At 40.1% G+C, this 16,198-nt stretch overlaps 1 protein-coding gene across 2 annotated transcripts in view; it reads right to left on the reverse strand.

Annotated features, from left to right (window-relative positions):
- LOC117872658 (protein cordon-bleu-like) overlaps nt 1-16,198 on the reverse strand; it is a 181,057-nt gene that overhangs the window by 44,611 nt on the left and 120,248 nt on the right. For both annotated transcript variants that reach the window (XM_034761342.1, XM_034761343.1), the window contains one exon: nt 4,419-4,613. In XM_034761342.1, coding sequence (XP_034617233.1) covers nt 4,419-4,613 — 195 coding nt within the window. The remainder of the gene's footprint in view (nt 1-4,418; nt 4,614-16,198) is intronic.

Below are 16,198 nucleotides of genomic sequence, written 5' to 3' on the forward strand. Positions count from 1 at the left end.
CTTTTTGTTTTTGATGTTGTTTCCTGAAACATTAAGATGTCATGTTAAATAAACTATCTACATACTGGAAAAAGGCTCTTAGCCAAAGCCCTCAGTGCCTTGTTTACAGTCTTTTCCTGCTCCCACCTCTGTATTTTTCCCATCCCCTACACACAGAATGCTCCTCTTACCTTAGTTTGCCAGTTCACTATTCTCCCTGCCTTCAAGTCCCTCCTAAAGACTCATTTCTCTTGCGATGCCCACATAAAACAAACTCCACCAAATATTTTTTTAAAAAAATAGATCTTCTGATTAAGACACTAGACGGGGATGCAGGAGCTCTGGGTTCAATTCCCAGCTCTGCCAGACTTCCTTGACAAGTCACTCAGGGTACGTCTAGCACAACAGCTGGGAGGTGTAATCCCCAGCATGGGCAGATGTACACATGCTCGTTCTGCTTGAGCTAGCACCTAAAACAACAATGCGGTCAGGCCAGAGGCTGAGGCTAACCACCCCAAGTACTTACCCCTAGGGTCGGGTGGGACTGTACTTGGGCAGCTACCCTGAGTGCATTAGTTCAAGCAAAGCTAGTGCATGTACGTCTACCCTCGCTGGGAATTACATCTCCCACATGTTGTGTAGACATACCCTCACGTCTCGCTGTGTCTTAGTTCCCCACTTATACAGTGGGATAATAGTACTACCTTTCTCCTATCCTTTGTTTGTCTTGTCTATTTAGACTGTACAGTCTTTGGAGCAGGGACTGTATTTGCAGAGTGCTTAGCATAAGGGAACCCCAAATTATAGTTGGCTCCTCTGAATTTCCTTGTGTGTCCAGTTTCCCCCACTTCTCTTCTACTGTAAACTCTCTGGGGCATGGAGATTTTTCATTTTTCATTTAGCTCAGCACTTAGAACATTTTTGGCTCTGAGTCAATAACAAATAAAATAATATTCCCTAATTGGTAGAGCTGGTCAAAACAAAAAGGCTTGAATATTTGTCACTGAAATTTCAAAAATTCCACCATTGAACGTTTCCACCATCACTATTAACGGGATCACTAAGGTCTCTGGAGGGTGTACAGGAATTGCTGGAAAAAAAGGGTTCACCTTTTGCTGAGCCCTCACAGAATGCCTTTTGCATGAATTGGCAAACTAATCTCAATGGTCTGTGAACTCAATATCAGATCTGAAGATGGGGAAGATTCCCCTGCTTCTGAGGCAGCTTATTCCACCCTCTATATGCCCTGCCGGGACAGGTATTTTATCCCTGGCTCACGATGATACTTATGAAGAATATTTTTTGTGGACTTTGCATTATAATAAATCGCATCAAAAGGCAGATGCTTTAAAAAAAAAGTCTTGAGGGAAGAGACAACTGGCTTCCCTTCTTGGGCTTTATCCTCCCTCCCTGCTGTAAATTACTGAGTGGAAACTCTGCACAGTCTGGAACATTGTTTAATTGTGCTCTGAATATAAATGAATACTTTCTAGTAGAGGTTTTTTAATGGGACTAGGAGAAAATACTATCCGTGAGCAAGTCTTGGGAGGCAAATGTTTAGCAGGTCATTCCAGCGGTCTTTCCCTCATAGAGGTCAACTATCATTGTATGCCCCTCTGAGACGGCAGTTGAGATATGATTAGATTACATAGCAAGCAGTTATCTGACTAGCTGGAAAAAATGATTGAAGAAAATGTAACGAATTAATGAGGTATATTCCAATCTCATTGCATATGGCTGTTACAGATTACAATCACTGGGCACAGACATGAGAAATGCATCACTTACGATTTATCTACACTGCTATAAAAATCGAATGTCCTAGAGCTTAATAGTGGGTAAAAATAGTAGGAAAGAGGGTCAGGGTAAGTTTATTTGCTACGCCTCCAGTACTTACTTTTCTATACCGCTTTTAGGGAAACGGATTCAGTTTAAAGGTAAAAATCCTTTTCAAGTTCAGAACACTACCGTTCTCATTTTCTAATAATCTGCTAGCCTCACTGAAAATAAACATGTTCTCCTTTTGCAGGATCTTCCTGTTAGTAACAGTTGCACATAAATAAAGTTTTCTAAACAAACATCTTATCTTTTTATGGAAGGAAGTCCATTAATAAGGAATTGACGTTCTTCCCTAAAAAAAATACATTTGTTAATTCTTTCCCATAAACTATAGAAATAAACTAACACCCTGAGATTTTTTATTCTATTTTCACAGCAAACTGGATAGTCTGCACGTAGATAAGGTTAGTACTGTTTGCGTTTCTGTATAAACAATGCTCTTGTTGCTACCTTACCATGCAACATCAAATAACTAATCTTTTTTCTCAGGTTTCAACTGCTTCGTGGAATTGTTGGTTCATTTCTGCTGGATTTCTTACATTTATGTTGGATCATCTTCTACAGTATAGGTTGTGAACAGCTTGCCAAACAAGGCACTTCAGAAGCACATTACCCATGTTTGCTGTCTTGAACTGCACAATTGTTTTCACAGAGATGTCCTTTCCCCATCAAAAATAGGACAAAGGAGCACTCAGATGAACTCAAACAATTGATCTGATAATCTACAGTACTTCAACTTTATTGACTTTGTAAACTAGGCAAGACATTTCTAGTGTCCCAAATTAACACTATTATATGGAAAATATATGATCCCTATTCAATCACACAACTGTTTTCCTTCTACAAAATGTTGTTTTAAAGAAAAAAAAATTATAACAAATGATGTCTTTTATGTCACTTTCAACAAACAGAAATATTTGTTCCCAGACAATCCAGAAACCCAGTACTTTTAGTGATGTGAAAACAATACTGAAATTGGGAATGTTAGCATGCTAAAAAGGTTTCTGTGCTCCAAAATTAAAAATGTAAATGCCATGTTAAATGAAGATAAGCTTGAAACATTGTAGCCTTTATATTGTGATTATACTTGTGTAAACGTCTTATAAAATGCCATAACATTTGTTCAGAAATATCCATGTTTCATAAACACAGTGAATGTTTAATTTTAGGAGCATCAATTTATTTATTAACATGGAAACCAAAAGGAATTAAAAATATACACAGTGCACCAAACATTGCAACACAAGGTATGTTGCTGATGCAAAACGCATGGGAAGGGATGTTAGTAAAAAACACCTATCCAAGTTCTAGAAGAAATCTTAATATTATGTCATACATATCACATTTTTATCAAAAAAGCTACAATAATGGGAAATTTGGGAATCTCAGTCATAGGTATGAATCATGGAATGTCTGGGGTGTTAGTGTGTGAGAGAGAGAGAGAGAGAATGGAAGGGGAAGAGAATTAAAGGAAAGTGATGTCTGTGTGTGCATGGGCTAATCTACCCGAACTAACTTGAATCCACCTCGCCTGCGTAACAACAGCAGTGAAGACAGTGCAGTGAGAGCTTTGCAGCATGATAGGGAGCCAAGTATGTACCCACAGTCAGTGCTGGACTTGTACTACTTGCACTGAAGCCCACGCTGCACTGATTTCACTGCTGTTGTTACTGGTGCTGGCTAGATTTAAGCTAGTTCAGGCAGGCTAGCCTGTGCACAGCTTCTGCTGCGTAGACATGACCTTGGTATATTAACACTGTCTATACAGCCTTCTATCTGATAAGGCATTTAAAAGTACATTTTCTGATCACCTGACCAGGAAGAAGTTACTTCAGTGGAAGGCAGAAAAAAGTAAGCCATTGTAAAAGACATTTAACATGATACACAGTCACTGGGTAAACTCCTGCAATAACTACTCACATCAGCTCATTCTTATCATTAAAATTAAACTAAGAAATAAAAACAACAATAACATCAGCATAATAATTCAACTGTTCAGTCCCATTGTTTTTATGTTGAAAAATTTCCTCCTCCTCCTTTAGGTATTTATTGTCTATTCAGGGGTCAGTTGTGGCTTTGCCACAAGCCTCACAAATGGGGCAACAGGCACCTGTGCTGTCCTGGAAGCAAGCTGGGAAACAGACTATTATTCAGACAGACAATCTGCCTCCCATTTTGTTGGGGACATAACCTGGAACAGCATACGTCTTCTAGCACACCAGTGCTGGCCTGTGCACTGGAGGCAGAACCAAGGCTCTGGATAACATCAGTTCTGGATAATTGTATTACAGGAGAGCAGCCCTTCGCTTTTTAGGATTCAGCCCAACAAAAAATAGCTCAATTAGAAGGGTGCTGACAGAGTTAGGAATGGAGCTTTAGGAAGGGGGGGAGCAGTTCTAGCCATTGAGGTGAGTGAGTACATTCAAAGCTCCAACAGCACTCAACAAGAGTCCTCACTGGAGTTATTGAAGAGTTTCACTGGCTGCAGGATTTACTGGCTGACCAAAGCATCCAATCAACAGGATTTATTTCTAACTCCATTATGGGTCGGTTCTAGTCAGTGCATTTAGCAACTTTGCATTTCCTTATGTCATTCTTACCTGCATTGTTGTCTTTGCCACTCCGCTTGTCTCCATACTTTGCAAATCGGGTGTTGCCACTGGCGGAGGAGGTGCTCTGCGTTTTTTAATTTCTGGGTTGGCGGTCATTCCTGAAATGTTGCCAAGAGATAGTGATGGACCCAGCGTAATGGAACGTGAATTCACTGAAGGTGAATTTGGAGCTGTTGCAAAGCCCTGTAAGTAGATGTACAACTTGGTCACAATCACTTTTTAAACACTATGGGGAAGAAGCAGAAAAAAACAATTACACCCAATTGCCCTTAAACTGAGACAATGTTCTGAGTGATTGTGTATGATCCTCTGTCAAACTTGCCGCATTGCAAACTGTACAATATATGGATATTTTTCCAAGATCAACTGACATGTAGTAACCCCATTCAGAAAGGGGTGAAAGTTGCAACAGATGAAACTTATATTAATATTTAAAAAGAAACAGTCAACCCTGGTACAACTCATTAGAACCGTTGTTGGGAACTTTATCAAAGCAGGAGGCTCCCACTTAATTAAAGAGACTTTCTTTTTATACTTAGAAAGTAAACTCTGTATCTTTGTGATCAGCCAAATATATTTTAAGCCACATTTAAAATATAAATAAGGAATATTTAAGGTTCCTGAGAACATATTTTATTCTAAATCAGAATTAAATATTTAACTGACCATATATCATGCTGCAAATTATATCTTGGGCCAAATTTTGCTGTCAGTGTAAATCCAGAAGGCCTGATTCTCTATTTATCTATGCAGCTTTTACACAAGTGTAACTCCCTTTGACTTGTATGGAGTTATTTCTGAGTTACATAGGGGTAGGCAAGAACCAAATCGGATCCAGAATAAGCGCCACTGACTAAATTTACACAGGTTTAGATGAGAGCAGCACTTGGGCCTGTTTCTAAATGCATAGCATGAAAATGTTTACATGCAAGATGGCTTCTCTTAGGGATGGATCCAAAGCTCAGTGAAGTCAATGGAAAAATTCCCACTGAGTTGTGGATCAGGACTCTATTTCTATATATGGGAATGGGGGCTGTACACACACACACACACACACACACACACACACCTGGTTATTCAAACAAAAATTCTTGAAAATGTTCATGAGTTTTGATGCATGAAATTTCATTTCATCCACTTTTCTAACTAGCTGTAATGCTGCTTGGAAAACATTTTTTCCAAAACTTGCCAATCATTTTTTCTGTTTTCATGAAGTTTTGATGGTAAATAGTGAGGAAAATGCACAAAATTAAAAAAAATATATATTTTTGACCATCTCTTTTCCACTGTGAACTATGTGCAGCGTGTTAACATGTCAATCCCTTATGAGCTCAGATCTCAATCCCAGAGTATCGAAATATCACCTAAAACTCCAGAACGAGGATTATAGTCAGCAACTCCACTCCTCAGCACAATGGAAATTTCTACCATAAGTATAAGATCATGCAGGAGACAGGACTTTCTTGGGGGCCGATCTGAGGTGATGGAACAAACACCAAGAGAGACTAAGGACCATCACAAACCTCACCACTCTCTGCTCCAAGTTTAAGGTGCACTTCTTCAACCTTTCCCTCATAAAGGCAAATACATACATAGCATCATGGACATATTATGTTTTCTGAAAAAGCAAACTACCAAAGCACTGCACTGAACATACAATTTCCTCCCTGGGGTAAAGATAAGAGAGAAAATGAACAGCACATGACAGATATTAGTCACATTCTTTAACACAGTACTGGAAGGCTGCTTAGATACTACATTGATGAGGGTGGTAAAGAACCTAGATAGAATAAAATAGAATCCATTTCCTACTTGACATAGGTTCACATCACAAAGACTCTCACAAGCTGACAGTCTAAGCAACAAGGTCAAGGATGCAGAGATAATGAACTGTCTTCTCACACAAGAGATGGCCCCCCCAGCTCAGGACTGATGCACATTAGCAACCTGAGGAAGCTTGCAATGCTGCTGCCCATGCTGTATCTATTCTGTGGATAGAGAACTACTCTTCTAAGGGGGTCATTCTGGCACCTTTCACGACACTTACACTATTTTTAATTGCTTGGCTTGACAGCACATCTTCTTCCACAACAGTTGGGATGTCACAGAGAAGAGAGCACAAAAAAGGAAGAATAAATATACACAGCAGGTTCTGAGCAGAAATCACATCAAACAAAATACTGGCATATAGTGGCAGCTGATTTGGAAAAGGTTTCATCTCAGTTTCTTGGTTCCCTAATTAGACCATCCATACTTCCAGCCAAGAGTCTGTGTGTAAACATCACAGGTCAGATTAATCACTGGTGAAAATAAGTGAAACTTGGTTGCCATGGCATATACTTCTGTGTTGAGAGCAGAATTCCTCTTCAAGATATGGAAACTGCAACAGCCCAATGCTAGTTTGTGTAGTTTTAAGGAGACCACCAGTGAAATGAAGAGCTGGATTGGATAGGAAAAAAAATGCAAGAAGAAACATGGTGCACATGTTTTTGACTGCTCAATAAAGTTCCGTGTTCTACAGGCACCATAATAAAGTATGAAAGAGAACTCAGATGCTACTTGTACAGGATTAATTGATTTGAGTCTGATCCTGCATCTACTATTCACATGGTCCCAGCATGGACTTAAGTAGGAATTCTGGATGGACTGGCTGCAGGCCACTTTATTACTATGTAGATTGCTTGCTATACAGTCAATTTTCAGGCTGGACAAATATAGCTGCCACAGAAAGTCCCGGGTACTAGTATACCAGATAAGTGTTCTCTCGTGGACTATAACCGGCATTTAGAGGGGGGTTAGATCATCATCCAATATATCTTTTTCAACTCTGATTTCTCTGAATGAGAAATAGGGTTTATGGTTTAGGGTTTAATAGGGTTTCTCAACCTTTGTACTTATTCAACAAAAACACAGCCTATAGTATGGGCTTCTAATAAATATGGTTTTGCTCCAACTTCTAGGCTATGTCTACACTGGCAATTGAATGACAAAACTTTTGTCTTTCAGAGGTGTTAACCTCCCCTCGAAAGACAAAAGTTTTACTGCGACAAGTGCCAGCGTGAACAGCGTGTTGTCCGCAGGAGCGCTCTCCTGTCGACAACTCAAATGCCGCTCCTTGGGGGTGGATGTTTTTTGTCTGCAGGAGAGCTAACAAACAGCGGCTACACTGCACAACTTTTAGCGGCATGGTTATAGTGACACAGCTCTGTCGCTAAAAGCTGTGTAGTGAAGAGACAGCCTTAGAACTGAACATACTCTGTCCTTGGCTATATCTGCTAGGCAGCAGCAGATAGCTTGATCTCATCTGTAACCTGCAGGGTCCCTGTGTCCTTGAATACTGTGTCTGTTGTGTCTGGCTCTATATATTAGAGTATATGCTACCCTACGGACAGTAGAATATAAAGAAGTTCCCTTTTTTTGCATGCTTAGAGGAAGACTGAAGAAAACCAGTTTTAGCACTAATTTATGTTTTCTAAGTTTTTGCTGAATGTGTCAAAAGGTTGGGGAATCTTGTTAATAGGTTCACAGAAGTTAGAGATTAACATGACAATTCAGATCTTCAAGTCTATCTCCCCTGCAAGTACAGAAAATTATCAGCAACAGAGGACTTATCCAGTATTAAACTGGCATTGCATTTGATCCAAGGGCATACTCTCGGTAAAGGGACACCAGAATCTTTTTGTTGAACAGAGCACACTGGGAAGAAAATACATGAAAATATATTTTTTAGGCTGGATTTTGTTTTAAACAAGTTAATATTTCTGAAGAGAAGTCAGGGGGGAAACACCGCAACATTAACATGTACCAACACACAATTAAGCTAAAACAAAACAGTAAGAAAAAAATAAGTAAGGAACTAGCCCAATACATTTCTGTGTGTTTCTGAGAGACAAGTCTAAGAATAAATCCAACTGACGCTTGAGTGGGATTTTCAAAAGCATTCACTGTTGGCCTAACTCTGCTCGGATTGAAGTCAAACTTCCATTGTCTTCAAGGGGAGCAGAGTCTGGCAAACACTGGGGACGTTTGAAAATCCCACCCTTTGTCAAAAGAACTTTACACAAGTCTGGATAGAAAGATAATCTAGGGGCTGATCTTGTAGACCTCTATTCACTCAAGTATTCCTCACACAGGCAAGTCATAATTTCCATTGGCTTCTGTAGAACATATACCTTTATATGAGGAGGACTAATCACATGAGTAGGGCTGTGCCAGGACCAGACCCTTACTCTGGTTCTGATCTATTTCCCATTAAAGTAATCAGGAGTCTTTCTATTGATTTCAATGGGAATAGGATCAGGCCCTGTGTTAGATAGAAACAATAGATAGGGGACTTGATTTTCAGACAGTTTAGGTATGCAGTTACTGACAATGTGTACGCGCACACACACACTTGTAAAATTAACTATGTGCAAATACAATTATTTTATTTGCACACACATTTTGCCCAAATTATCTCTCACTTGCTATTATTTTATGCTATTGTCACTACATTGACTTCACATGAATTATTTTTGATTTTCACCAGTGTAAGTGAAAGCAGAATCAATCTTCATAATTGCAACTGTCTTCCTTGGTTCTCAGAAAAAATCAGGCTGTTTATCCTCTATTTTTATTCCATTTAATAATACATTATTGATTTTGTGAACATGCTGTGAAAAGACAATCAAATTTAGTTCCTACAACCTTTGCATTTCCCTGCATTATAAAAGCCAGTACAGCTTCAGATATCAATGATGTACATTAATAAAGACATTTTAAAATATCTTCCAACTTTTACAGTCACAGACTGTGCCAGTGTGGGACTGTTATAGAGCTTTTGCTCATTGTTCAAAACAACAGTATATATTAAAGGGAAAAGAAATCTTATATTTGAATACAGCCAGGGAACACTTACTGTTGGCACAAGCAGATACAAATGCCCTGATAGAGTTGTGCCAGCTTATGTCAGCAGTGAATTTAGGCCCCAATTCAGCAAAGTCCTTAAGCCTATGCTGAACTTTAAGAATGTATTTACATCCATTCCTATTCAGCCAGGGCCGCCCAGAGGATTCAGGAGGCCTGGGGCAAAGCAATTTCGGGGACCCCTTCCATAAAAAAAGTTGCAATACTATAGTAACATGTATTTGGAAATGTAAAAAATAACCAGTGAAATACATTCAAAAATTAATTTTTAATCATTTGAAAATACACTAAATACATTATTTAAAAATAATAAATGCTTTAATGGTATGTATACATTTGCAATTACATAATGGGCTGTTGCTGGGTGATGGTTGATGCCAATGGGCTGTCGCTGCTTGGGGGTGGCGCTACTGTTGCCCAGGGCTGGGTGGGGAGCTGGGCTCTGGGTCGCGGGGTGCCCGGCTCAGAGGGGCTGGGCTCAGAGCTGGGGGTCAGGGCTGGGGAGGGATGGGGCCAGAGGGTGCCCGGCTCAGAGGGGCTTACCATGCCGCTTACCCCCGCCTCCCCCCTCTCCCAGAGCCTCAGCGAGCCGTGTCCAGGAGCTCCGGCCGCTCGGCCTGCTGGAGCTCGCAGCCCCACCCCCTTGCCACACGGCTCCGAGCGTGAGGAGCTCAGGCTCTGCCCGGGCCACGCTGCTGCAGCGCTGTCCAGGGTTGCTTCTGGATGCGGCGTGCTGAGGCGCCGGGGGATGAGGGAAGGAGGAGGTGGGGGGAGCATCCGACATTCTCGTGGGGGCCCCTGCGGGGCCCGGGGCAAATTGCCCCACTTCTCCCCCTTCCCCCCGGGTGGCCCTGTATTCAGCAAAACACTTAAACACATGCTAAAAGTTAAACGACTGCCAGCTGCAATACTTACTATTCTTTTAAGTGTGGGCTGCCATAGGAACTTGTGATAAACACACACACTCTTCTGTGGACATTTAATTCAGTTTATTAACAACCGGAGAAAGTGTAGGCCAGTGTCTGTCACAAAGCTTTCCCTCGGTTTTTCTATCACTCTCTGATGTACCTCACAGGTTTCTCCAGTCCTAGGCAGGTGATTTTTTGGCTCACCAACCAAACTCTCTAATTGTGGTCCACCTCCTTTATTTTTCTGAAGAAAGGTCTGACCTTTGAAGGGTAGGGTTTAGGCTTAGGGTCCATCCCTCTCCTCAGCATATCTTATGGGCTAGCTAGCTCAGGCAGCTCCCTTCTCAGCCTGCTGGCTTCTGTGAATCCCATTCTTCGGTTGCGGACTCTCCCCATGCATTGTACAGGGAGCCTAGGCACTTAACTCGAGGCAGTTTATTGCACTAGGCAGCAGGGCACCTAAATGTTACGCGTTGCAATGCTGAGTTTAAGTCCCCTTCGTGAATCTAGCCCTACGTGCCTAACTTTGGTTGACATCAGTGGGAGTTAGGTGCTTAGAAGCTCCTGAATATCTCACTAGGGGCCTAAACACTTTAATAAATCTGGCGCTAAGTCAGTTTTGAAAATAGGAATTGGGTTCCTAAGTCATTTAGGTGCTTTAAAAATATTACCCTAATATATTAATACGATTAAAATTATATTAGATATAGATATAGTTAGGCTATAAAGCTGAAAGTCAATGAGGTTTTTTCCCCCCAAACAGCTTCCCTCACCACCCTCCGTTATTAGAGTTTCCTTGGCTTTCTCATGACACAAAGTGGCATTTAAAGGTCAGCAGGAGACTGAAGGCTGCTTGCCTGCAATAGCAATTTGGCTTCCTGTTCTCTGTCCACACTGGTCAATAAATTTTTTCAAAATGTCAAGTTTTTTTTTTTCCCCCTTGTGGGGGCGTTACAGCCAGGCCTTTCTTCTGCAGCTCTGTGCCAAACCCCACAAATTCCAGCTACCTATTTTGTTATGCAATTTCCTCCTGAATAGTTTGTATATCAAAAACCAATTAATTAGGTTCTTTTAAGAGTTGGAACTACTAGATGTAACAGTAGCAGTAACAGCTTTAAAAAAAAAAAAACCAAGCAGAGACATAAAGGAAAAATAAAAACAAAACAAAAAATATCTCTGTATGGGAGATGCACTTTTGTGTGAGCGTACTGAGAATGAATGTGAACTGAAAGACCTGGAAGGGACAGACAAATCCATCATCCCAGTGACAACGGGAGTATTTATTGTAGTGGGAAATGTAAACCCTATTAACACAAACTCACATTGATTGGCTGAATGCCACTACAGCTGATTACTAGTAACCATTTAGAATGCCAGGTAGATTAAGTCAGAGGCTATGGTAAAAATTAAAGTTGGTTGATGCTAGGGTGACCAGATGTCCCAATTTTATAGGGACAGTCCCGATTGTTGGGTCTTTTTCTTATATAGGCTCCCATTACCCCCCACTCCCTGTCCCGATTTTTCACATTTGCTGTCTGGTCACCTTAGTGATGCTCTCCTGGAAATGATTATAAAACTCCATACATTAACACTAAATGTGACAACAAAGAAACTGAATCAATTCAAACACATGCTTCATAAACAAAGCGTAGTAGTGTGGTCTCCAGACCACCTGGAGGGACACACATACAAAAACGTATGCACTGAGACCACTGACTTTTTTTAAAGTGGGTCATCTTAAATATAGTTTGCTTTTTCTAATCACTGAAATTTCCTAATGACTTTTAACTGTGAGGTGCACATCCTACGTGCAATCAGAGGCTTAAGAGAACAACTGCATTTCTTTAACTTTTTTTCTTGATTTCCATATTATCTTACTCCACTCAACTTTGGAAAGAAAGAGTCTACCCTCCTAGTACAAAATTAACAGTACAAAGGCAACTATATAGTTTCCATAATAGTGCCAGCTATAGGCTGTAACACAGTTCATTTTATACAAACAATATCTTATTGAATACACTTGGACATCCGTGTTTTCAAGGCTTTATTTCACGGTTGTGAATTAATCCTCTGGCGACTATAAGCCAAATTCCCAGCTTCCTATGCTGTCATTTAGGTGCTAAGCTGGCAATACAATAGCTATGTTCTAAGAATTTATTTGGTGAATACCAGAACTTGTACAACTTGAATTAGAAATGCTAAAACAGGATGCAGAGAACACACAGGGATAAGGAGGGCAGGCTCTCTTGCTAAGCTCTGCTAATTCTCCTTCCCACTGACCTAGTACATTCCTCCTCTTTTAGTTCTGGTTTGCAGAGGAGCAGAAATCAAGCATCCTAAATTTTCGTGGTTTTCTGTGATGTGCACAAAGAGTGTTATGGACCAGGCTGACATCACATTTAACTGGTGACCTGGTTGAACAGTATTTCCCAGTGTAACAGAATGGATGGACTCCTCTGCTGACCTATCATATCAATAGGTATTAAGACCATCTATCAAGCTGCTGAAGTCCTATAGGCTCTATGTGGCAGGTGCCGCTCATTAACGTGTTCTGGATATATGCAGGGTAGGAACACCCCTCATGAAGAGGGGATTCTAGAACACAGGAGGTCCTGGAAGCAAAACCTAGGGACAGTCAGTCTCAGAGAGACAGCTTAGGTTGAGGTTTATATAGTACTATTGTGTTTGAGTCCCCAGGAAGGGAGTAAGTCTGGATTTAAACACAGGGGCTGTGTGATCTGTTAAGAGTGGGATCCTAGCCTATTCACAGAAAAATACAAAATGATGTAAATTTTTACATTTAAAAATTGTGTGTGTGTGTGTGTGTGTGTGTGTGTGTGAGAGAGAGAGAGAGAGAGAGAGAGAGAGAGAGAAGTGAGTGAGTGAGAAGCATTCATAAGTCAATCCTTCTTTTAATATATTTCTATATCCCCCACCCCACCCCCTTTTGGGCCCAGGACCGTACAGAAGAGACACCTTTCTCCCCCTTCCCCATACACTCTGGGAGCAGTAGGATCCAGGTGCTGCCTCCCCTTCTCCTGCCATAGTACCTTGAGTAAAAACTAGAGAGCAGCCACCCAGACTCCAGCCCCACCGGAGCAGAAGCAGCCAAAGCAGGGACCTCTGGACATTCCAGTCAAAACTGTAGAAAGTTCTCTGACTTTCTCTGTCTGGCTGACCGTCTGTTTGCCCCAAACCTCCCCCGTCACAGTCTCTGTATCTCATATCCTTTCCACACCTGCCCCTCCACCCTGTCCTCCTTAGCCCTCTTCCCTTTTCTTGCCATTTAGCAGATCCCCTCCTAAGTAAACCCACCCACATAAACAAAAACAAACAAAAAAACCTAATGAACCAAAATCATGACACGAGCATTCCGTTTGATGCCATGACACTGTTCGCTCTGCTTGTGTGTTATAATCCTTACCCCACCCTATGTCTGTCTTGTTTATTTAGACTATAATGTGTCATTGTTCACTTGTACTGCCCCACTAGTCTGTATCCATTTGCCTTATGCTTAGACTGTAATATTTTTGGGGCAGTGACTGTCTTTTTGTTCTGTGTTTGTACAACGCTTAGCACAATGAGGTCCTGGTCCATGACTGGAACTCCTAAGCATGACAATAATACAATATCGAACACCACAAATGAGTCTATAGATTATTCATGAAGTATCTAAAGGTTGGCTAAGTATCCAAGTATGTTAACGTTGCTTAATATTTAAGCTTCATTAGCGGGTCAAAAACAAAGTATTTCATGGAGAATACATGTTTTGACTTACAGATACAACATTTGTGAATTCATGAAAATTAAAAAAAAATCAAATACTATCACATCAACCCTAGGCCCCAATATCTAGTCATTATTCACATTTTTTCCTTCCAATATTCAACCAACACAGTCTATTATAAATTTGATCCTAAATCTCAAAAGATGAATTAATTGTTGTGGCAGCTATAAATTATATCAGAATACAGATTTATCAATTTATGTAACGGTATATGACACTCAGATACACATTCTTAGTTGTATGCATCCCCAGATAATTTATATATTTTCCAGAATTTTCTATAGGTAAGACCCTACGATTCTTCATGAGACAAAAACTAATTGAAACACTGGTTGAAAATAGAAATATATAAATGCAAAACACCAGCTGCTTTGCCCTAAATTTTAAAACTGTATATCTCTGCCTCCAAGCCCTTGGCATGTTACAATTCAATACATTTGCTCCAAGCAATCAGTCCTGTTTTAAAGTCTCACTCCTCAGATTGTTCTGAAGTCAAAACAGATCAGGGCATTTTATAAAACTTATTTTCTGTCACTACTACCTGACAACATGCCAGTGCCAACAGTAATGAGATTTCATTCGCAAAAATCTCATCTCTATAGCAAGGAAATCTCACTGGCAGAAGAGGAAAGCAATCAGGATATCAAGGAAAACTGGGAGCAAAATCTTCTTTACTTACAGCAATGCAACGGAATAGAAGCTAAGCTTGATTTACATTTCTCTGTGTTCATATAATCTCCTGTTATTTAAGTGGAAATGTGTCCCTAACACATTTTATAGTTTAGGCAAAATATTCTATAGGAACAATTAGAACCCAGCTTTTCTTGACAGGAGGCACATATAAATCACTTGGATTCTCCGATCCCAAACTGGACATTTCAGGTCATATGTGATAGCTAAGAAATTTAGACCCTATTGAATCTTGTGAATCAGAGCTGGGTAGCTTGGTGAGATGGAAGGAAATAAATCTCCTTTAATTCAAAGGTCTTAGCATTGACAGAAAAGAAAAAAAAAAAGCCTTCTCAATTTAATGTAGTGAATATATAATCGCTGTTAATCCCTCTTGTGCATAATCTGCTCAGTTCCTGTCATTGTCACATAAAGGGTGAACAAAGGGTTTCTCTAAAATTGAAGGTGACTAGCCACAAAGACTAGGAACTAAAGTTGATGACGGTTCTTTACAAAACAACGATTCCCAAATCATGCGGGTAGGTTTTCCAAGAAACAAACAGCAATGTGCTGTTAACTCTTTCGATGTCAAGCCAGTTAAATTTGCAGCTAGTACTCCGCACATAACACTCTGTATCTGTCTTCTTCAAGTTTCTCATTTCCCAGTAATAATAGCTTATTAACAGTTCAAAATCTGTGAGAAGTACAATTTTTAAAAGACAAACATAACTACACACAGGAACCTGCTATAGAATGTCTCTAGATGGGAATGTATGTGTATATATGTGTCATAAAAGCAATTGTGAATTGTGTGTGTGAATATATGAAAACACCATATTTTCTAAAACGCCACACAGCTCCAAACAACATAACATGCCACATTAAAATTGACGTGATGTACTAAGTCATAGAAATATCAATGGGCATGATGCTAGCACTTGCAGAGTTCCAACGACTCCCACTAAGGCTAAGCACTTTGTACTATCAGCCTGTACGACTTCACATAAATACTGACATGCTTTTTTGGATTATGAAACTCTCTAACTGTAAATATTCTCAAATTTATTTGGACTATTCTTAATTCAACATAGACAAGACAATCACAAATGCAGCATAGAAAGCTATCCTGCATTGAATATTTTCTATTCCAGTCAATAGTTTAATGTAAATTTTATTGTCTGGTGTTCTGGTAGGCTGTAAATGAAGTCTGAGTGCAAATTCCAAAATCAAACTAATTAGTGGGTGACAGTTTGGAATGCTGACAAGCGGTTAGAATTAGATTTGTTTGCATTTCATACAAGTGTGAAATGATTGATAGTATGCTACAGAAGTGTGCAAAGACATTTCAATGTCTCATCTGCTGGAATGCAGTTTTTAATAGCTTGAGCTTTCAGGAAATACTAGAATCAATCTGTGTATATTGCACACTACTCTACGGTGGTGATCTAGCTACACTTTCCACCTAGACCGCTAAAAGCTTACTTTTAAGAAATATCTTT

Source organism: Trachemys scripta, chromosome 2 (genome assembly GCF_013100865.1).
Source record: "Trachemys scripta elegans isolate TJP31775 chromosome 2, CAS_Tse_1.0, whole genome shotgun sequence".
NCBI classification, from domain to species: domain Eukaryota; kingdom Metazoa; phylum Chordata; order Testudines; family Emydidae; genus Trachemys; species Trachemys scripta.